This window comes from Raphanus sativus, chromosome 2, assembly GCF_000801105.2.
Source record: "Raphanus sativus cultivar WK10039 chromosome 2, ASM80110v3, whole genome shotgun sequence".
In the NCBI taxonomy this organism is placed as follows: domain Eukaryota; kingdom Viridiplantae; phylum Streptophyta; class Magnoliopsida; order Brassicales; family Brassicaceae; genus Raphanus; species Raphanus sativus.
In genome coordinates this window covers 3,450,155-3,474,217 of record NC_079512.1, presented here as the reverse complement: position 1 = coordinate 3,474,217, position 24,063 = coordinate 3,450,155, and the positions used below count along the sequence as shown (strand labels likewise).

The following is a 24,063-nucleotide window of genomic DNA, read 5'->3' as shown; positions in this document are numbered from 1 at the left end:
CTCTGTACCCAATAAAACAACCAAAGTTACTTACTTACTTTAACATTAATTGCACCTAGTTACAAGCCGGGAAAAAACGTAACCATTATTTACTAAAGCAACGAGAGAGAAAACAATGAGAGAACAATACACTTACGCTACTCAGGGGTAGGAATGGTCAAGAAAAGGACAACTGTTGAAATAAAGTGTCTCAAATTTATAATGTGTCTCTCCATGAGAAACAAAACCATAAAGTGTCTGTTTCCGTAAGTTTCTCAGTTTCTCAGAAAATAAACCGGTGAAAGTCCCTTTCTGTTTTAAATTCACGCGGCCAGAAAAATATTATTTTAGAACTTCAACGCATTACGTTCGTGCATACACACGTAGAACTGTACAAGTGCCGGAATAATCTTGAACAACAAGTAGTCATTCATTTTTGCTTATTTTAAAAATTAAGTATTTGTAACTACTTTTCTATACTTTTTGATAAACTCTAGATGCTTTGAGTATAATGTACCGTGTAAGCTTCATAGACCTTTTCCACTGTACATTAAACTCAAAGCATCTAGAGTTTATCAAAACGGATACCTAGAAAAGTAGTTACAAATACTTCATTTTTAAAATAAGCAAAAATGACTAATTGTTCAAAAACAAATAAATGATTATTTCTGTTTAGATTTGTAGAGTTAAATATTCAGGATTCAGGATATAAATTTAAAATTAATTATTTCCCAAATTAGAGAGAAACAAAAATCATTCATGAGTTACCTTGTAAAATTCAATTAGTCCGTTAGCCCTAATTTTCTTTTGTCTCACAACAAGAGACAAGTATTAGAGGGTCCAACTAGTTTCTCCGGTATCACCCGCAAACACAGTTTTTGCGGTTGATAGTGGTTGAAAGCGTTTTAAAACAATCATACAAACCGTAAACCGTTTTGAACTTCTTAAAATCAAAAGCTAGCTCTAGCTAGCGTTTGCGGTTGCAGGTGGTTGCGTTGGATAAAAAAATATAAATTAATTTTAAAAATATTTTAAATTTTTAAATTACAAATTTATAATGGAAATACTATAAATAAAAATATATACCCACTTTATATATTAATTTAAATTCACAAATAATATTATAATTTGTTTTATAAAAACTTTAAACTAACTATTCGTTAGAATTTGAAAAAAAATTTAATATACATACATATATATAGATATACACATATATAAAGCGAAACAAAATATTCTTTTAAAAAATTTAATATAAATATTCAAAAAATATTATTAAAATTATAATTTTCAACTAATTAAAAATTAAATAAATAAACATATTATTATATTATTAATTTTATTATAGTAATATCTATTATATTTTTATAATGATATAATATGTTTATATTGGTAATTTATTATTAAATCCGCTATAACATCTTATAATCAACCAGTCACAAATATCCCACAAACGCAATAATTTTCAAACGTTGTGTCAGTCATACAAATGCTAAATAACGTTTGAAACCGCAACCACGTCCACAAACTCTTTCATTCGCAACCGCAACCGCTACGTTTAAACCAGTCGGGGTCAGTGTGTATAACACGCAACCATCCTTCACTCTGTCACTCAAAGAAAAATTGTACCGGAAATTTCCAAAAGAAAATGCTATTAAATATAAACATCAAACTCATATCACACTGGAAATTATTATGATTAAGAGACTTTAAAGAACAAAACTATTAGAATATATTGTAGATTGTTTAAAGAGTCAACAAGATTTTCATCATATCTACGAAACTAGTGTCTGTTGGTAGGCTTAGGCACAGATCGAACATTAAGATATTTTTCAGTATTTATGATTTATTTTGTATTTTACGGATATCTAATTTTCAGTTTGGTTTGTTTCATAAAAATACGGATATTCAGTTTTCTGTCCAGAATTTTCTTCTGATATTTGTAAATATTCACGGATATTTACAGATATTTTATCAACTTTGTTTAATACAAATAAATCTAGAGATATAATATCAACTTTTTTAGAAATATCTTTACATAATAAAATAAAAACTAATGAAACTATATGTTTTATAAAATTTTAAAACTAATAATTTTTCTTATAAAACAAATGTTTTTTTTTTAAATTGTAGTTTTGTACAAAGATTTTATATTCCTTTTATTAATATAATATTTTTATAGCTAACTTTAAAGAAAATTTAATAAATTATATGTTAAAATAATAATTATATAGTATTATATATTTAAAACTCTATATTTAGTCTTAGATATACATATATTTGTATAAAAGTTGGAGCGAATCAGATATTCGTCTTTAATTTTTTTTATAGTATTTGTGATTTGTTTCGTTTTTGACGGATATTGATTTTTAGTATTTTTTTACTTTGAAGATTTATGGATATCCAGAATTTTCTGATCGAATTGAAACGAATAACAAATCGAATCAAATTTAACGAATAAAATACCCAATCCTAAAAAGAAAATCAAGATATACAAAAGGAGCAGGTAGAGGAATATCAACAGAGTTGTTTCTCCCAGTGTGAAACATAATTAATATAAAATTACACTATGGCTAAAAGGGCATGGTTGCAGTATGGAGATACTAATAATTCGTATTAAATAACTAAAAAATTTCAGCCAAAACCTTATGTTTCTGTTCTTTTCTAAGCATTTTCATGGACAAGTAACAACAAAACAAGGAAGGTCATGACATTAATTATGCCAATTCTCAAAAAAAAAAAAGTTCATGACATTAGTCGAACTTTGGAAATAGAACAAAAAAAAAGAGAGGGTTTATAGACCCAACACCACAACAAAGGGAATAAAACATCAAATATGTTCTCGAGTTGCTGCTGCACTGGAAGAACTTTCAATCCCTTGGTACGAGCAATTTACTTTGGTAAGGTACAACTTTAGATTTGAAAAAGAAGAAAGTTCAACATTGGCAATATGAATCTATATTAATAAGATTTGATCTGGTGGATGGTGTACAACTAACTTTGTTGCCTCTCAAGTAGACATTGGCAATACTATTTACATCTGAAGAAACCTGCAGAGAGACTATACATTAACATATCAAAGACACTGTTCCAAAACAGAGCTTTTTTTTTTGATAACCCAGAATAACCGACGGACCGAAACCCAATCGACTAGGTTTAGGTTTTTTGGGATCTGACCACTAACGCCAGTCAGATCCGGTTGATCGGAAGAAAAATTAGATTTCTCTGTCGCCTTGCCACGTAAATGGATAAACCTGAGTTGACGCGGATTCGAACCCAGATCCTTTAAGAACACTTGTGACGATGGATTCAAAACAGAAATTTTTCGCCAAACTTTTTTTCCGAGTTCACAGTACCTGAGACACCTTTTGGCCTGAATACCTGTACATCTTTCTAATACGAGGCTTAAACCTAAATTTTCATAGAAGCGTAGATCCGAACAAAAATTGAACATCCAGTCCCTTAGATAATTAGATTACTACTAGAAGATCGAACAGTTTTAGTCACTAAACCAATTCTTTGTTGGTAATACCAATATCGAGATTAGTTTTTCAAGACATCATCATATTTTTTCCAAAAAAAGACACACATAATCTGCCTAAACGGAATCCATGTAGCCAAACTGCGGTGTAGCCACACATTTATTTCAGAGCAGAATCTGCAAATTTCCATAGAGAAGTCCAGACTAATCCCCAAGTGGAGGTGCAGTCCACGGATAGACCTTCTCTTCGGGTATACAAATGGGTTCTAAAACATAGGTCCATATCCGTATAAGGTATTGTGACTTAGTTTCGCGCAGCAGGTGGATCGAACCTGAAACGTGTTAGCGTCCCAGTCCCGTCTCCTTACCACTCGACCACAATCACTCGGTCATGATCTGCAAATTTCTTGCTTCAATGAAACAAGCTTTGAGGTACTCATTTGGTTCGGTTCGGATCTAATAAGATTTTGAATTTTCAGGATCAAAGATTTCAGTCTCATTCGATTATTTTTAAATTTCGGTTCAGATTCGGTTTGGAACTTTACTGATTTGGTTCAAGTTCGGATAATCCACTTAAATTATTTTTAAAATTCATTATATACTTAAAAATTCTCAAATTTTATAAACAAAATAATATATTGCATATAAATTTGAATAACATATGTCAAAATATCTAAACTTAACATATAAATTAGTTGGTTTGAATATTTGGATAAAAATCAATAGATATTTTAATTGTTTATTGCGTTTTGAGTATATTTTATCTATTTTAAATATTTACTTTTAAGTATCTATTTTTATGATATTTGGATAAAAAGTCAATCTCACTTCCCTACTTTTATGCTAACATGTCAAACTGTTTATTCAAAATGTTTTTATCAAACGTTTTTTTTTGAAAAAACAGAAAGTTCCTTTTTTAAAAAAAAATATCATCAAATTTAGCTAAATAAAGTAGTATATGAAACCTACACTTTATCATTCTACAGAGCATACAAAACATACGTAAAACAACATTACTTTTCTAAGCAAATAGATATATCTTCACTACTTATTGAGACAATTAAAGTATTATTAAAGTAAATTAATTTATTAATGTTTTATCAATAGTTTATATTTTAAAAAGTTTTAAAGTATAATAGATAAGTGTTGTTATTTACATAGTATAACAAAAAATCAAATAAAAATAAGAATTTTTCCTATGTAATACGGGCTCAAATACTAGTATAAATCTATATGGATACATTCGGGTATCTGATATACTTCAGTTCTTGTCGGATTCGGTTTCAGTTATCTAAATATCAAAATTTTGACACATTCAAATATTTAATCAATTTTGGTTCAGATTCAATGGTACTTTTAAAATTGCTATTGTTCAGTTTGCTTTTTCGAATTCGGATTTTTTGCCTAACCCTACACTACTCATGAATATACAACAAACTAGAAACTCTCTAAATTAATAATGTTGGGACTTTAAAATTTTATTAATTTATAAATATATTAATTTTAAAAAGTTTCATTTTAAGGTTTTTTCTATTTTTCTATTTTTTATAAAATAAGAAAATATTTGATTTTACCATATATACATTATTTAAATTTTAGAATTTTGACTTTCATATTGTTTTATTATCTTATTTGGTGTATATTTTTATGATTCTTAGAATTGTTATGTGATTTTCGATATACTTTTACTAAATATTATCAAAATATATTGAAATATTAAGAAAATAGATGTATTTTCATTGTAAATATAAAACCAACATAATGGGTTTTTTATGAAGCACACCAACATGATGTTTAGTTTGTACTTATATAAAATATATATTGATAGATTTTTAATTTATGATTTTAATTAGATTATATATTTACATAGAAGTTTTAAAAATATTATTATCTTATTATTTTATCGATTTTTATCTTATTTTATACCGGCCCAAGTTGGGATCGGCGAAATTTATTAATTTATAGAGATTATTAATTTATAGAGGTTCTGCTCAGATCACATAGACATTTTTGCTTTTTTTGTATTTGCCATATGTCTCTTCTATATTGGTTATTTTATAGAGTTCTTTTTATTAAATATTAGTTATTTTTTAGAAATCCATTGGGACTTCTAAATCTTATTATATAAAGTTTGGTTTTACAAAGTTAGTAATTAACATGATTGTAACACATGACAATTATATATATAGGATTGTGACATGTGTTAAATAAATAATACTTATTTAATAATAATTTTCCTTTTTGAGTTTTAAACAAAATATTACAAACAATTATTTTTTTTCATTGAAATAATTATTTAATAGTATTTTCCTTCCAAAAAAAAGAAAACTGTAAAAGCTACATGAAAATAATTTTCCTTTTTAAAGTAATAAGCAAATAAAACTGTAAAGGCTATATGAAAATAATTTTCCTTTTCAAGAAATTCTAATTTTCCTTTTTTAAAAATCAGGAATAAACAGAATTATGAAAGAAAATAGTAGTTTAATTTTTTTTTTAAAAACGAATTATAAAACCTGAGAATACAACAGATTATTTTATAATAAATTTAAATATTTTTTCTTATTAAAATTCTAAACAAAAGAGAGTTGTAAAATGATTTTATTATTTTTTTACAATTAGCTAATTTTTTATTGAAGCCACATTGGTTTATGTTTGACGAGGGGTTAATGTTTTTACACTATGTGGTCTAGGTTTCGAGTTTCAGAGAAGGTGAATTATTAGTTAAAAGTTTAATTGGATATTTTTAGCATTGTGCAAAGAATACCGTTATGTGTAGATTATGAAACAAATCATGATAAAGTAGCCAGGCGTAGATACGTTTATATGTAATATTCTCATAACTTGTATTAACATAATTAATCAGCGTTAACAAAAAGAGATTTTTTAAATTATTGATATATTGATTTATAAGTTAAAAACTAATAGTTACAAAAATAAATAAATATTCTTTTATTTTATTAAAAATATTATATATGTATAATTAAGTAATTAATTTGTTCCATACAGAAAATTATAATTTTGGGTTATGTGCATATTTTTCTGGAAGATTTTGTTGCTACAATTTCAGATTCAAATTGAGAAAACTGAATAATCGTATTTTTTCTAAAACTAAGATTCCCAAAATATATATTTGATATTTTATCATATATTTGAAATAAAATTACAAAAACTTCTTAATGAATGTGTCTTCTTCGTGCCTACTACAACATGTACTACTTATTATTTTTATAAAGAGTTATTCACACAATTGAAATTCAGAAACAAGGTATTTATCATACACATATCACAAGAATCAAAGCAATATCAAACTGCATAAAGTATTAATATACATATCACAAGAATCAAAGTAATATCAAACTGCATAAAGTATTAATAGTTTCATTACCTCTACATTGCATGATAAAAGTATTGATCCATAATGTTATATGTTGATTAAACAACTAAGATTATTTTCAATTCACCTATATATTCATATATATTTTTCTTCTAAAATAGAGAAATTATATTATAGAAATATATTTGTTCCAGTGTGTGATTATGCAATAGAGTTCCTTTATTTAAGAGGAAACAATAGAGATATGGTATTTTTGTTTCTATATATATAGAGATGGAAATATCATTCCATTATATTTTTACCTTAAAATATAAGAACTCTGTAGCAGAATCATACAATGGAAATATTCACATTTATAATAATATATTTAGAGAAAAAGACCAGGATAGCATCAAACTAAGTTTTTGTCACAAAATAGCATCACAAGGAGGAAAATGACCAAAAGAAGTTTTATTGAAGGGTAATTATGCATTTATAACTTTTGGGTTATTAATCTAAGACTTAGGTTTAGAGTTAAGGGGTGAGGTTTTAGGAATGTGTTCATTTTTTTTAAATAAAAAATAAATATTAAAATTATCAAAACAAAAAGTGCTATTTTGGTCATTTTATTTTTTGAATGCTATTTTTGTGACAAAAACTTAAAAATGCTATTTGAGAGAATTACCCTAGTATTTATCTATTTTATGAAAAAGATAGATAAATATATAGAACTGAAAATTAGAGATATTATAAAGATGAATAAACCATACAGACCAAAATATATAAATTATAACTAATACACACACAAAAAATTTAAAATCCTACAATGACAACACAAACATTACTAAATTCTCATGGAAGAATTAGAATATGTTTGAATAAGAAAAATAACATAGAAACTTAATACAAACATGAATTAAATTAAGAGTTTAAGAAAGTGTATAACGTCGTCATCAATTCAATTGGCTTGATTCAACTTTCAAATTCTTTGTATTTTTCTCTATTTTGTATTTTTTTACGTTGAGTTCGATTTGAATTTTTGGGTATGTTTTTTTCTCTAATCTTATGTATATAGTTGTTAATAACTTGCTTATGCATCATGACTATTGAAACAGAAGTATTAATCAAAACTTATATGAGAAAAATAATTCTTATACCTAGAATAATTTTTACACAATATATGCAAAATCATACAATTTTATTAATTTTTTTTTTACTTTTATGTCTTTCATAAAATTAAAACATTAATCAAAATTCGTAAAACGCACGGATCCATATCTGGTTTATAAATAAAAACTGTAAACATGATTAAGCATTATTTCACGTACAAATTCACAATTAGACCACACAAATGTTTGAACATTGCATTTAACCTACACCATTCTAATGGCCGTTTCTTGCTGGCGTAATGATTAGTTTTATTTTTTCATTTCCTCGTCGTAAAAGTAACGGTAAACTTAGTTTTTTAACCATTCTACACCGTATCGCAGTTAACAGTAACAAAAATTTCTGACATATATATTTTTATAACAGTTAAAACTTTACCATGGAGCCATGTGTCCCAAGAATAAAATATAAAGAGATTCAAGATTCAATCTCATTAATATAAAACCAAAGCCCACTTCTGAAGTTCAAACACCTTTGAAGCCCAGTCTACAACCTATCTCAGCTGAAGCCCAAGTCACACCGAAGCCCATCTCATCATCTTCGCTCAACGGTCAGAAAGGAGTGAATTGTGTGCAGTCAAAAGGTGGTCTTCGTACTGGATGTGCAGCCAAGGAAATCCAGCTATCAAACCGTTACGCAGCTCTTGGATTGTGTGCTGTCATCAGCTGAGCTGTTGTGTAATTTGTCTTTACTCTTTCTCTCTTAGCTCTTTATATAAGAGCTCTCTTTGTATGCGTAAAGACTAAGCAAGAAACATTAAATACAAAAGTTATCTTCTTCACTATTACTCTGTCTTGCCTTTATGGTATCAGAGCTATGGACGGTGATCCTTTTTCAGCTCCATTGACGATCACACACTGTGTGACGCTCAAGCTCAATGACTCAAACTACCTCTCTTGGAAGTTTCAGTTTGAGCAGTTCCTTCATTCTCAATCTCTTTTCAGTCATGTTACTGGTGAAACCCCGCGTCCTCCTCCCACTGTTACGACTCAAACCGGCGAGGAAGTTACAGAGACCCCAAACCCAGACTATGCCAAATGGGTTCGGACAGATCAGCATGTCATGGCCTGGCTGGTTGGTTCTCTCTCTGAAGAAGCCATCAAGAGTGTCTACGGTTTGCGTTCTTCTCAAGAAATCTGGTTCTACCTCGCACAAAAGTACAACCGTGTCTCCCCCACCCGAAAGCTCGATCTGCAGAGTCGAATCCAGAACACAAAGAAAGGCTCCCGAACACTGTCTGAGTACCTGTCTGAGATAAAATCTCTCTGCGATCAGTTAGCTTCTATTGGGGCTCTGTTGTCTGAACAAGAGAAGATCTTTGGTGTCCTTAGAGGTCTTGGAAAGGAGTATGAGTCTATTTCAACTGTCATCGAGCACTCGATGGATTCATTCCCTGGTCCAAACTTCGAGGATGTCGTTTACAAGCTCATCGGGTTCAACGAGAAACTGTCTGCGTACGAGGCTCCAACCGATACTTCGATGCATCAGGCCTTTTACGCAAACAGAGGAGGAGCTGGTTACTATTCCAGAGGACGTGGTCGTGGAGGCTACCGCGGTAGAGGAGGCTATTCTACTCAAGGAAGAGGCTTTACTCAGCAAATCAATCAAGGCTCTGGTCGCGGAGCTCCGACAGGTTCCAACAACCGTCCAACGTGCCAAATCTGCAATAAGTTTGGTCACGCTGCGTACCGTTGTTACAAACGTTTTGATCACTCCTACCAGTCTGAGGATCCTCCCAACGCCCTTGCTGCTCAACGTACCTCTGACTCTCAAGCTTCCGCTGGTCATGACTGGTATGCTGATTCTGGAGCGACTGCGCACATCACAAACAATCCTTCTCAGTTGCAGTCAGCTCAGGCCTACACAGGAAATGATTTGGTGTTGGTTGGTAATGGCGAGTTCCTTCCGATAAGTCAGATTGGTTCAGCAGTTCTGCCTAGTCTTCAAGGTAATATTCCTTTGAAAGATGTTCTTCTCTGTCCTGGCATCACTAAATCACTTCTTTCAGTATCTAAGCTTACAGCTGACTATCCTTGCTCCATTGAGTTCGATGCTAATAGTGTTGTGGTGAAGGACAAACAGACAAAGCAGATGCTAACCAGAGGAACTAGGGAAAAAAATCTGTACGTACTGGAGAACCCGAAGTTCATGGCTTTCTATTCTCACAGACAGCAAGCTGCAAGTGGTGATGTGTGGCATCTCCGGCTAGGTCATCCTCATCATGAAGTTCTCTAGCGTCTCTCCAGCAATAAAGCCGTTGTCGTTAATAAACCCAGTTCTCAGTTCTGTGAGGCGTGTCAACTGGGGAAGTCAAGTCGTTTACCGTTCAGTAGTTCTGTTTTTGTAGCTAAATCTCCCTTAGAACGTATTCATTGTGACCTCTGGGGGCCTTCTCCAGTGGTCTCAACACAAGGGTTTAGATATTACGCTGTTTTTGTTGATCACTACTCAAGATTCACGTGGTTATACCCGTTGAGAATGAAATCAGATTTTATTTCAGCTTTTCTACACTTTCAGAACTTAGTTGAACGACAACTTGACTGCAAAATAAAAATTTTTCAAAGTGATGGGGGTGGAGAGTTCAATAGCAAACAGTTTGCAACTCATCTAACTGCTTGTGGAATCAAACATCAGATGTCTTGCCCCCACACCCCACAGCAAAACGGCCTTGCAGAGAGACGTCATCGTCACATTACCGAGCTTGGATTATCCTTGATGTTTCAAAGCAGAGTTCCACACCAGCTATGGGTTGAAGCCTTCATGACTGCTGTGTACCTCAGTAATCTGCTCCCCTCGTCTGCTCTCCAAGATCACAAGAGTCCCTATGAGATGTTAGTTGGAAAAGTCCCTACCTATACCTTTCTTCGCGCTTTTGGAAGTAGTTGCTATCCGTTTCTCCGACCATATAGCAGAAACAAGTTCGATCCAAAGAGTCTCCATTGCGTGTTCATTGGTTATAGTGACAAACACAAGGGGTACCGCTGTCTTCACCCACCGACTGGACGAGTTTATATCAGCAGACATGTTCTCTTTGAAGAAAGTAACTTTCCATACATGAAAGAGTATCAGTCGTTTCTTAAACCTCTAGATACTCCTCTGCTCACTACGTGGCTCTCTGCATTTCCTCCAGTGCAGGCTCCTGCGGTTGATGATCCTCCTGCTGAAGAATTTATACCTCCAAAGCGTCATCAACCTGCAAACACTCCAGTCTCAACACCTTCAGCAGAACCAGTCTTCTCTGATGATGATTTCCCTCCACTACCCTCTCCTGTTGCTTCTCCAGTTCCTGTTGCTCAACCTCAACCCACTCATTCGATGGTGACAAGAGCAAAACAGGGTATTAGGAAACCCAACCCGCGTTATGCTCTTGTCTCTGTCACGTCTCAGTTTCCAGAGCCGAGAACTCTTGCTGCAGCGTTGAAGGATCCATTCTGGACTAATTCCATGAAGCATGAGAAAAACAACATGGAGATAACGCATACGTGGGATCTCGTTCCTCCTGATCCTTCTATAACTCCCATCAGTAGTGGTTGGATACATAAGTCAAAGCTCAATGCAGACGGTACTCTCAACAAACGCAAGTCCCGTCTAGTTGCTCGTGGAAATGAACAAGAGGAAGGCACAGACTTTGTTGAGACTTATAGCCCGGTTGTCAGAACAGCTACAATAAGGTATGTTCTCCATGTTGCTGCAGTAAAAGGCTGGAAGATAAAGCAATTGGATGTTGAAAATGCTTTCTTACACGGTGACTTAAATGAGCCTGTGTACATGAAACAACCACCGGGTCTTGAAGACAAATCAAAGCCTGACTATATCTGCAAGTTAAGAAAAGCAATTTATGGTCTTCGTCAATCTCCTAGAGCGTGGTTCGACAAGTTCAGCACGTTTCTTATTGAGTTTGGCTTCAAGTGCACGCATGGAGACCCTTCCTTGTTCGTGTATCTTCATGGTAATGATGTTCTATATCTCCTTTTGTATGTCGATGACATGTTGCTCACAGGTAACAATGACAAGCTGATTGAGCAACTGCTAGTTCATCTCAACACAACCTTCAGAATGAAGGACATGGGTCCGGTGCACTACTTTCTTGGCATTCAAGTAAAGCAGACTAGCAATGGATTGTTTCTCAGTCAGGAGAAATACACAACAGATCTTCTGGAAATTGCTGGCATGTCAGATTGTGCTCCTATGCCAACGCCACTTCCTTCTCAGCTTGATAGAGTTCCGGGACAAGACACTCTGTTTTCGGAACCAACTTACTTCCGTAGCCTTGCTGGGAAGCTGCAATATCTGACACTGACACGGCCTGACATTCAATTCTCTGTCAACTACGTCTGCCAGAAAATGCACGCTCCCACAGTGGCGGATTTCTCCAACCTCAAGCGTATTCTTCGTTACTTGAAGGGTACTTACAGATATGGTTTGAACATCAATGCGAACACTGGATTTCTTCTATATGGCTTCAGTGATAGCGACTGGGCTGGATGTCGTGAGACTCGACGTTCAACAGGTGGATTGTGTACCTTTCTCGGCTCCAACATCATTTCCTGGTCAGCTAAACGGCATCCAACGGTCTCACGATCTTCAACAGAGGCCGAATACAGAACTCTCTCTCTCACAGCAACCGAGCTCAAGTGGTTAGCTTCCTTACTCGGTGAAATGGGCATCTCCTTACCTGATACCCCGGAGTTGTTTTGTGACAATCTCTCTGCAGTTTATCTGACTGCAAATCCGGTGATGCACAACAGAAGCAAACACTTTGACACAGACTTTCATTATGTTCGAGAGAGAGTTGCACTTGGAGCTTTGGTGGTGAGTCATGTCCCAGCAGTTCTTCAACTTGCAGACATCTTCACCAAGCCGCTTCCGCAACAGCTGTTCCTCAGCCTTCGTGACAAACTTGGCGTCCGGGACTCTCCCGCCACAAGTTTGAGGGGGTGTATAAAACCAAAGCCCACTTCTGAAGTTCAAACACCTTTGAAGCCCAGTCTACAACCTATCTCAGCTGAAGCCCAAGTCACACCGAAGCCCATCTCATCATCTTCGCTCAACGGTCAGAAAGGAGTGAATTGTGTGCAGTCAAAAGGTGGTCTTCGTACTGGATGTGCAGCCAAGGAAATCCAGCTATCAAACCGTTACGCAGCTCTTGGATTGTGTGCTGTCATCAGCTGAGCTGTTGTGTAATTTGTCTTTACTCTTTCTCTCTTAACTCTCTATATAAGAGCTCTCTTTGTATGCGTAAAGATTAAGCAAGAAACATTAAATACAAAAATTATCTTCTTCACTATTACTCTGTCTTGCCTTTAATTAAAGAGTAACATTAAAAGATCTGAGGGAAGAGGCACGAAACCCTAGAAAAAGTCAGACGCAAGTGCCCGAAAAAGAATGTGCAAAGAAACCTCCCTGTTGCCTTTCTTTCATGCTACGACACAACTTCACCGCCACCTGTTTTGTCTTATATTTCTTTTCACATTAATTTTTCTTTTCTTTGTTTCTATCTTTTCCATTCAATAATATTTTCACATTATAACAAACAAAGGTCTTATTTAATCCACGTAACTCTAATATTTGTCCATTAATGATTCCTTGCATATGAGACCACAAATTGAATAAACACACGAAACCCTACATATATTGTGGAACTATGGGAGAGAGAGAAACAGTGAGTAGAGAGAGAAAGGGAGAAGAGATGAACAAATGGTTGGGATTTTCTTTGACACCTCACTTGAGAATCTCCGATAGAGTTCAAGAAGAAGACGAAGAACAACATAGACACGAAGAAAACTATGTTGTCTCTAATCAACAAAAGGCTCTCATGCCTCTAAATTCGGATGGTTCTCTCTTCTTCACTGATCATCTCACACATCCTCCTCCTCCTGGTACGTGTATATATTGTTAAGTCTCATGCATATTTTAACTTACATGCAATTAATTGATAGTGAAAGAATTGGCTCCTGATGTCTATAATGTATCATGTGTCTCTCTAACTTGTTGAGATGTAGGATACCCAACACATAAACACATATATGCGTCTCTCTAACTTATTCAGATGAAGGATTCTCAATATATAGATACATATATATATTTGTATATATGCTCACATATATGATGTATGTTTTTCTGAACTAACATATATGATGTATGTTGTTGGCAACTATTTATATATATTTTTAATTTGTTTTCTTATAGTCTGGCAATATGATATTAACCTTAATCATGATGATCATCATCATCATGACGAAGAGGTGCCAAAGCTGGAAGATTTCTTCTCCAACTCTCATCAAACCGAGCGTACTCCTATAAGCAGCCATGACCAAACCAATGTGAACTGCACCACAATGGTTAACATATTAAGCCCGCCCGGTTACCTGTTCCACGAACCAACCGTAGCTACACCACAACACTCGAACCTAAATCCCAGCCTAAGCCATGATTATGAAGGTTCGGTCTCGGTTTTCAAATCTTGGTTAATGCAAGGCACTCCAACATTTCCAGTCTCGAATACTTATGTTAGTGAAGAGGGTAGTACGAGCAATACTAGTAATTTTAGTCACGAAGATACTGATTATAACACCAGCGGCTCGACGCTCTTGTTGGCTATGAGCCATGGCGCTGCTTCTGATCTGATCAACGAGTTGAATGTAAACGTACCTGTGAAAGAAGCGGTTAAGGTAGACGAGAAGCGAAAGAGTTTGGTCGGTAAATCTCAGGTGAAGGAACCGGTGGAACCGAGGAAGTCGTTTGATAGTCTCGGGCAAAGAACTTCACAGTATCGTGGAGTTACAAAGTACGTAATCGAATTGTTGATGACTCATACTTACACGACATGTTTTAATTTTATTTTAAAGAACTTATACGATATAAAAATGTGAGTGCTACACTTAAGTACATATATTTCTGTGTTGTTTTAGTTGTAAATACATTTATTGTGTTGACATGATGATATCTATATGAATGTATATAAACAGGCATAGATGGACAGGGAGATATGAAGCTCACTTATGGGACAATAGCTGTAAGAAAGAAGGACAGACGAGAAGGGGAAGACAAGGTTAGAAAAGAAAATTTAAAATGATTTGATTCTGATTTAACTATATAGTGTTATTACTCGAGAATTTTACTAATAATATGTTTTTGGTTTTCCTATATATACTTTTGAATTCGCTTCTTGATCAATCACAGTGTATCTTGGTAAGTGAAAACTTTATTTAAACGACATATTCTGCAACACCCTATTAAGTTTTCTCTTATTTGATATAATGCTTTTGAGTAATACTATAACAGGAGGGTATGATGATGAGGAGAAAGCTGCGAGGGCTTATGATTTAGCGGCCATAAAGTATTGGGGTCCTACTACTCACTTAAATTTCCCTGTAAGTTTCTGTTGTGGAGTGGACCATATATACCTCCACTATTAGCTACTTTATTATTACATACTACAATACAACATTGCAATTTTAACATTTATTTCGATATTTAGATTCTGAATGCGTTTTTACGAACTTATTGACTCTTTTGATTGAAAGATATAGAGTTTGCTGGTGAATAGTGATGTCAGTTTTTTACATTTTTCAATTCAGTTGAGTAATTACGAAAAGGAGATGGAGGAACTCAACAACATGACAAGGCAAGAATTTGTTGCCATGTTGAGGAGGTAAATCAACTTCAGAATCACTCTCCTCTCGGTGCTATATTGTATTTAGAGAAATACTTAGGATAGTACTAAAACAATTTTTCGTTCAAAGTTCTTATGCAAAATAGTATATGAGATTTTTTTTTCAAAATAACACCTAATTAAAAGTTTTAATTTTCTTTTTGTTTTTGGATTTGATTTTGTTGATTAGGGTTTATGATTTTGTACTGATGAGATAGAATTAGTGTAGAGTTTAATATTTAGAGTAATTTAGTCATTTTTCCTTTAATTAATGTTATTAAAAAATCATAATATTTGTTGTGCTATTTAAGAGATTTAACTTTGTATTTAATTATATACTAGGTATTTTGCCCGCACTTGCAGGTTTAATAAATTTACAAAAATTTGTAAAAGATATTTTATCAATTCAAAAATTATCAGAATAAATTATTTTTATGCTTTTAAAATATTTAATAGTTAATTTTAATAAAATCTATTTTATTACGTAAAATAAACTTGAAGACATTCATATATACATAAAATTATATACAGTGATTTATATTTGTTTTAAAAATATTATGATGTAAAACACTTTTAGATAACATAATATAGAATCTTTTAGATAACGATGATTATTAAATAATGAAGTTCGTTTTAGTTTATAGATAATTATATATGAACAGATCTAACCTAATTATTTATTAAGTGTAATAAAGATTTTAAATGCTTTAACCTTTTAACGTGGGAACAAAAAAAATCATTTTATAAATAATAATATAAATATTTTTGAATTCTTTACTAACTGTTTTCATAAATTATCATAATGAGTGATTTTGATTGTGTTAAAAAATTATCTTAAAAAATTTTATGATTCATTCTATCTTATGTGGTATAATTTGATATTAAAATAGAAATGTTTTAATATTAGTAAACCAAATATAAAATAAATATATATAATATTTAATGTTACTAAAATGAATATAATATAAATTTAATTATGATATTATCTTTAGAATTTTTAATTATTTTCGAGATAGTGATAATAATAAATTATCAGCTAACCACTAAAATTATTTATTAAAATTAATAATTGAACATAAAATATGACTTATCTATTATGAAAATCATGACAAATCAGAAAAAATATTGAAACTAATAACTGAAATTATTGAAAATATTGATAAATGAGCCAAAAACCTAAAACTATGGTGAAGTTGACACATAAGTAAAATCACTTCATAAATAATATTATCTATATAAATATAAATGTAATGATGATATTATCATTAGAATTTTTAATTACTCTCAAGATAGCAATAATGATAAATTACCAGCTAAATCACATAAATTATTTATTAAAATTAATAATTGAACATAAAATATGACTTATCATAAAATTATGTAGAGCATGACAAATCAGTAAACATATTAAAATTACTAATTTAAAGTATTGAAAATATTGACAAATAAGTAAAAAATAATTAAAACTATGGAGAAGTTGACAGATAAGCTAAATAATAGTATAGATATATTGAACTACATTGGTACTTTATATTTTGCTATGTAAATAATGCTATAGGTTTTTTTTTCTATAGCTATAAATATTTTTGTTATCGGATTTTTGTTGTTAATTATCCAGTTGTAAAATTTCCGAAGCCAAAACATAACCGTTTTAAGTATTTTGCGCTCTAAAGCCAAAAACAGAAGAAAATTCGTAGCTTTAATTTTTTTTTGGTAAATTATACAAAATTAGTAAGTTTATAGAAAAAAAGTTAAGCTGTTTAAATATTCTAAATCACTTCCAGGTACTTTACAGTCATCACCTTACCCAACATTTTGTGTCGACTTTCTCACATATAGGAATAGCAGTGGATTTTCAAGGGGAGCTTCGATTTACAGAGGAGTCACAAGGTTTGGTCTGGACATACGTTTGAGAAATTATGTATATATAGGCATGTATGTGGATTATATTATGATCTTGATCATGCATGTATATATCGCATGCAGGCATCATCAACATGGAAGATGGCAAGCTAGGATCGGAAGAGTTGCTGGAAACAAAGACTTGTACCTTGGCACATTTAGTAGGAACCACTTTTACATTAGCTAGAAATTATATATACACTTTTTATATATGAACAAATATGTTTGATAAAATGAAGGCACACAAGAAGAAGCAGCGGAGGCATACGATATCGCGGCAATAAAATTCAGAGGTGTAAACGCTGTTACCAATTTCGATATATGCAGATACGACGTGAAGAGAATATGTTCAAACTCTACGATCATCAATAGTGACCAGGCCAAACGTTCACCCTCCAGCTCTGCCTCTGGCCAATAATGATTAAAGTGAAACTCCTTGCCGGGGAGGGGACGGTAATTAAGGCTTTTCCGACGTTTACTATGAGGAACTTATCATTGATGTAATATATTATCTCGTTATTGTTTAATAAACACTAGGGAAGATTGAACACGTACCAAGCTAGTTATAGCTTAAGGACACCAGGATATTCAATTTCAACTTGTTGTCGTATCGAACTGTTGGTTACATTTTCTAGTCGTGTCACCAATCTCTTTGTTTCTGAGACCTCTCATGTCATTGAATGGTTCTTACATCTTATATAGGTTCGAAACAATTACAAAGTAGACAACTAAATCATTTCTTCAAAAGATTACTTTATATTAGAATTCTAGCTAACCTGCTGGACCGAACTATACAATCTAAAAAAAAACACTCATGCTATCATGGCTGAGGAATGATTAGAATTTCTTTTCTTCCATTGAGCTCCACCCTGTTTTTATTCTTTTTTGCCAGGGTGAACCTCAATTTGTTTAAATATTTTGTAAAATCTTTACAAACCTTCTCATATTTATATGAAAATTCAAATATTTGGCAAGAAAAAACAATACAATCTAGTATATAACAAGTAGGCGTACTCCATTGATGCGCATTTACTCGTTCTCTTTCTATTCTGTGTATATATGTTGAATACGTTTGCATACATGTATCTTTAATTAAACGTACACATACACATACATTGTGAACTTTTGATCCTAATAACAATTTTGTGTGTATTTATGTTGGAGAATATGCGTTTTGATTGAAGTAGGCTATCTCGCATGCTTATTAGCATCTTTTACAGATTCTTTACCACAGACAGAAATCAAGATTCCTCAATGTCGACGCAATTTGGCCACATGTACACATTTGATGGCGAGTCTATTTATGTACACATGTCCGTGTGTTACCATACTATATATCGAACTGCTTTGAATATCTTTTTGATGACATAGGTGTAACTTTCTTAAATAGGCTCCATACCTCACAGATAAATGCTTTCACTCAGAATCCACTTTACGTGTGGCTCTTCAATCACAGCACATTCCCCTGAAATACTTGTATAAAATATTTTCAAATATCAACTTTATAAAATACTACCACAATCAGTATATTAGACAATTCCATAAGTAACATGTCAAAATACCTTCCTCTTGGAACATACTCGTGTCTTTGTACACGATTTAGTAGGTTAACATCTGTCAAAAAGAATAGTTATAGACAAAAAAAATCACCATAAGTCCATAACAAGGATACATCTCCACATAAAAAAAAATCACCTTACATTCTCTTTCTCTCAGCGGTCAAAAAATGACATGATGCATGTTCTACACTGACATAAGATTGTGACTTTCTTCTTCAAAGAGACCATGTGAGAAAGGAAAAACTGGCTGAAATAAAATTTCATTTTTTTTTTCTTTTTAACGCTGATGTATACTATTACAGATTACTAAAAATATTATGGGACAACTCTACAACAGACAAATCTAAATATTTTATGAAAATTTACGTCAAAAAGTCTTTAGTTGCATGAGCTATTCTTGTACAACACCAAACAGTGTTACGCCTGACAGTTTTACTTGACAGTAGAAGTTCAGTTTGGCACCATGGTAAAGATTAGGTATTTAGGTATCAGTAAACCACTTGACTAAGATACTCCAGCTCAATTCTTGTTTAACAGTTTTACTGAGTTCAAGACTATTTATTTTGTGTTTCGTCTTCCTCATCTCTGCTTCTATCTTAGTTGACTCACAATCACAAGATCCATTGATTTCTCCTCCTTCGTGGCCTCAAACACTAAATCCACCGCTGCAATTCTTCCTGACTCCTCCGTTAAGGGCCGAGAAGATTAGCAACGAGAGCATCACCGGAGAAGAAAATGGAGACAGAGAAGGAAGTAGAAGCTGAACACAGGGAAGACGGTGGGGTTTTTCTTGGCAGGTGTAGCCGCAGCTTTGCAAGTTGAGGTTTTTGCTTTCTTGCTTCTCAAAAGAAGACAGCTTCTCCTCAAGATCATTAGTAATTGATTTAGTGTCTATTATCACTATTCAGTGCTTTCTGGAACGTGTCTTTTAAAGGAAAGGTTGTTTTGTTAATAACGTTACTCAAAGTTTCTAAAAATCTGTTAGGAAAAAATAGAACTCTCTTTGTGATCTTGATTCCTAGTGATAGATTTAAGTTAACAAGAGACTGAACGAGTACTGTACGCATCATGTCTCCTTTTTTGTATGGTCCTTGAGGGTCAATATTCATCCATATATCAAGTAGAATAATTGCAGTGGACCGATCTAAACTTAAAGATTTGGGACCACTACTACACATGTGAGAGCCTGGTCCAAGAAGTTAGCATATCTTTGTTTTCAAAGAGCTCAATGTTTAATAGTTTTACCAAATGATATAAACGGTCTGACGTACTCAGGATCTTAGTTGAAAAACTCGCATAGAGTGTAATAATGTTGACATATTTTGAAGAATTACAAGGAACACAAAACAAATGAGACAAGAATCCATCAAAGAGAAGAGAAAAACAGGCCTTGTTGTTTTATAGTCAAGTCTTGATTTAGCCAGTTCCTCCAAGAACACCCTTAAGCTTCTTGACTACAGCAGGCTCAAGGAAAGTAGTACCCGAGACGAGTTCAGTGGGAAGATCGTTAGCAAATAGCGCGAAATCAAGAATCTGTAGACCAGGACTAGCGCTGCTGAAAGTGACAAAAGCCGCAGCAGCTGATTTCCCCGCATTGATCTGGAAATGAAGCAAGCCCTGCGGGAAGACCATGACCTGTCCCGGCTTTAGTGTCTGTACGTAGACAGAGTTGGCAGAGGAGACAAACCCAGCGGTAATGGCGCCGTCAAGGACAAACAGAACCTCAGAGGCACCCGGGTGTGTGTGCATTGGGATCACACCTTTTGGAGCTAGGTCAAGTCTAGCTGTAGAGAGTCCTAGACCGTTCAGACCAGGGAACTGAGCGACAAAACCTGGCGTGACCGCAGCGCTGATGATGTTGGTAGTGTTACCAGGAGTGCCTAAGCCGGAGAAGACGAAGTCCTTGGCTTTGACATGAATGGGACGTATGCATGGGTAACCCGCAGGGGTTTCAGCGCGTTTCAGGTTGGCCACACAGAAGTCTTGAACAGAGGCCGTGGATAGAGCAAAAAGGAGGGATAAGAGGAAGATAATACGCAACATTTTGATTGGTTGGTGTAACTAAACTCTGTGTTTTTTTGCTCTGTTCTTTCTCTGATCTGTTAAGTGTTTATATAGAGAGGTTGGTGGATAAAGTGTGTGGTGAACATTCAATGATGGAGATAAGCTTTTGTTAAACCATTATGAACGTCCAAGAACAAGGACCACACTTAGATACAAATAAAATGCTTCTTTTCTTTGCCTGCCTGTTTTGCATCACTGGATCGCTGAATGATGATGTAGACATTATATCTATTGTTGGCGAAGATTTCGGGTGGTTAAAGGAGAAGCCAGTGGACTCGGGCCAAGGTCTGGAGGTTTTAAGAAGAACGGACAAAATAGTGAGCGTTTAATGACATCAAGCTTAGGTTTAGGGCATAATATCCGCATCCGAAAAACTGACCAGAAACGACCCAAAAATCAGAGTCCCAAATCCGATTGGATATAGCCTAAATACTCGAACTGGTTCTAACTTGCTATATCAAAAAATTGATACCAAATCCATGAGAACTGAATGAGTATATATATTATAATTGTAATAATATCAATACCAAAATTAAATTATAAATCAAATATATTTGTTACTTTGGATACCTATGTATAAAATTGGATAGTTTGGATACAAAATCGTGGAATCAAATTGTATCTATGGTTATTAACGGATAAAACACAGATCCGAATCATATTTAATAAATATTTTTAGTTATTTTTCGATAAGTTTAGGTAGTTTGGATATTAAAAAAAAAAAAATCAATAAAAAGTTTCCAACTACATCGGATACAATGGATAACTGGTTACTACAAATCATAACATGATCCACCCGGAGAATCGGTCTCGAATCTGACCCGGTTTCTTTATTATACTCGAATGGAGCTTTTTCGAAATCCAAAAACGATTAAATACAATCTGTACTTTGAAAGCCTAAGTTACAAAAAAAAAAAAATACAATCTGTACTCTCAATGCCCGCCCATGCTTAATTAGGTTATTTTCTTGTAGAATTAACTTGTGGGTCAAGTAAGTAGAAATGAGCAAATCACGCCAATAAAGACACTCGTTTAATTTAGTAGATGCAGTTAAAGAGCCAAAAAGATTGTCACAAGTTGGGTTAAGTTTTAAGCAAAAAAAAAAAAGTTGGGTTAAGTTGACGTGGAAAATACGAGGGAGAAACTGAGCGTGCGTATATATGTATTGTTCCGTAGTGTACTGGACCAGAGCTACATGTGATGAACCATTAGAATACACTATTTGACAGCTAGAAGAAGGTAAATAAAGATTCTTATAAATATCCAGCAAAATGTGATGTAACCAGCAAATGTGTGGAGTAAAGAATAAACGTACAAGAATGATATCTTTCTTTTTTTTCTTTTCTTTTTGGTTAAACAAGAATGATATCTTTCTATGTTAAAGCTGGTACATTGCCAATCATGGGCTGAAATATTGACACTAACCCAAAGATATATTTGACAAATATGCTTCGCCCCATACGTGTTGGCGGGAAGGATTGTAAAGAAAATAAGAGGGTGTATTCATTTGAAAATGAGCTTGATTTATATTAAATAACAAATCAATTATTATTCAAATATAAATTGTAAAGCTCATTGTGGAGATTATTGGCTGGGTGTATTTTAATAAATTTAAACATCTAAACTAAAATCGAGTGTTATTGATTCTATGATTTTAAAATTTTATGTGTTATTGGTTTAATGATATATGAATTCTAATTCAAATAAGGTGTTCTTTAATCTTGCAAATTTACTAATGCATTTGAATTCATGATAATTTTGAATGAATTTGTATAGATTTCTTTGTTAAAAATATAAAGACTTAAATCTGAAGGTAAACCTCTCGATTTGTAAATACTATTTAAATTTCATATGTTAGATTTGAAAATCAATATATTTTATTAGATTTTGTAAACAATATATGGATTTGTAAATGAGTTAAAATATATTAACCACTGACACTTTCGAAATCTACTCTTATTGAACTTGATATTTTAAAAAATACCATGAAATTCACTGTTATTAAAAAAAATTTTTGAGGTGTAAGTTTTGTAAGTTTTCAAGTGAAAATTTATAACCTAAAATATTTTAAGAAATAAATATTAAAATGAAGAAAATATCTAAAGGAAGATGGCTTGATCATCTCTAAGAGCATCAATCCCTGAGCACCACTAATTAAATGTGGAGACTTAATTTATCCAGTGGCTTAAATAATGTGTTGATATTAATTTGATTTCTCATAAACGTGCATGTTGTAAAATTTACGGAAAATTGATATTTCATACTCAATATATTACAATAATTTCAATTCATATCCAACTTATAAAACCGTGTAAAAACATACATGAACTTTTGAAAATTTTAAATAACATACCTGATATTTATTTTTTTAGCGAAATCATACATCCGTCGCCACATCAACTATCATGTCATTAAATTTTATTGACGTGGATACCACAATCAGCTAATTTTGCTGACGACTTTGCTCTACATGTACAATTTTTTAAAACTAAATAATAGTCTTCTAAAAATATTTTTTTTTAGAAAATGATAATTTAATGGAATTTATTAATTAGTAAAATTAACAAAAATAATTTAATAATTTAATTTAATCTTACATAAGAGATACATAAATTTTTTGATCATATCAAAAACCGTCCTTATAAGAACTATATATGTGTTGTAATAATTCAAATTCAATATTAGTTTGCAGACGTGTTACTCTCGATTAATCATGACTGTGTTTACATTTAAATAATTTATGATATGTTAATCTAAATTATTTAAATGTAAATAACATACACATGATTAGTTAATCGTAAATTGTAATACTAACACGAGTACAATACTAGCATTGAATTTGAATAATTACAACACATATATAACTCTTATAAGACAATATTATTATATGATAGAAACATTTACAAATATATCTTATATAAGATTAAAATTAAATTATTAAATTAGT

At 32.7% G+C, this 24,063-nt stretch overlaps 2 protein-coding genes across 2 annotated transcripts; one reads left to right on the top strand and one right to left on the bottom strand.

The window, feature by feature from the left end:
* The first annotated feature begins 13,531 nt into the window (after positions 1 to 13,531).
* Positions 13,532 to 18,193, top strand: LOC130498742 (AP2-like ethylene-responsive transcription factor AIL1). The gene is made up of 9 exons (XM_056992306.1): positions 13,532 to 13,816; positions 14,127 to 14,724; positions 14,906 to 14,988; positions 15,120 to 15,128; positions 15,222 to 15,310; positions 15,518 to 15,591; positions 17,431 to 17,481; positions 17,578 to 17,654; positions 17,733 to 18,193. The coding sequence occupies exons 1-9, from the start codon at positions 13,582 to 13,584 to the stop codon at positions 17,909 to 17,911; spliced, it is 1,395 nt and encodes a 464-aa protein (XP_056848286.1). The 5' UTR covers positions 13,532 to 13,581; the 3' UTR covers positions 17,912 to 18,193.
* A 2,138-nt stretch (positions 18,194 to 20,331) lies between these two features.
* LOC108841060 (germin-like protein 1) lies at positions 20,332 to 21,153 on the bottom strand. Its single transcript, XM_018613841.2, has one exon. The coding sequence runs from the start codon at positions 21,093 to 21,095 to the stop codon at positions 20,469 to 20,471; it is 627 nt and encodes a 208-aa protein (XP_018469343.2). The 5' UTR covers positions 21,096 to 21,153; the 3' UTR covers positions 20,332 to 20,468.
* Positions 21,154 to 24,063: the final 2,910 nt, after the last annotated feature.

What these genes read in the sequence shown, in the direction of transcription:
- LOC130498742 (XM_056992306.1), top strand. Translation starts at nt 13,582, where the DNA reads ATGGGAGAGAGAGAAACAGTGAGTAGAGAGAGAAAGGGAGAAGAGATG. An exon ending in CAGTATCGTGGAGTTACAAA is followed by an intron (nt 14,725 to 14,905) that starts GTACGTAATCGA and finishes GTATATAAACAG; the next exon opens with GCATAGATGGACAGGGAGAT. An exon ending in TTTGTTGCCATGTTGAGGAG is followed by an intron (nt 15,592 to 17,430) that starts GTAAATCAACTT and finishes TCTCACATATAG; the next exon opens with GAATAGCAGTGGATTTTCAA.
- LOC108841060 (XM_018613841.2), bottom strand. Translation starts at nt 21,095, where the DNA reads ATGTTGCGTATTATCTTCCTCTTATCCCTCCTTTTTGCTCTATCCACG.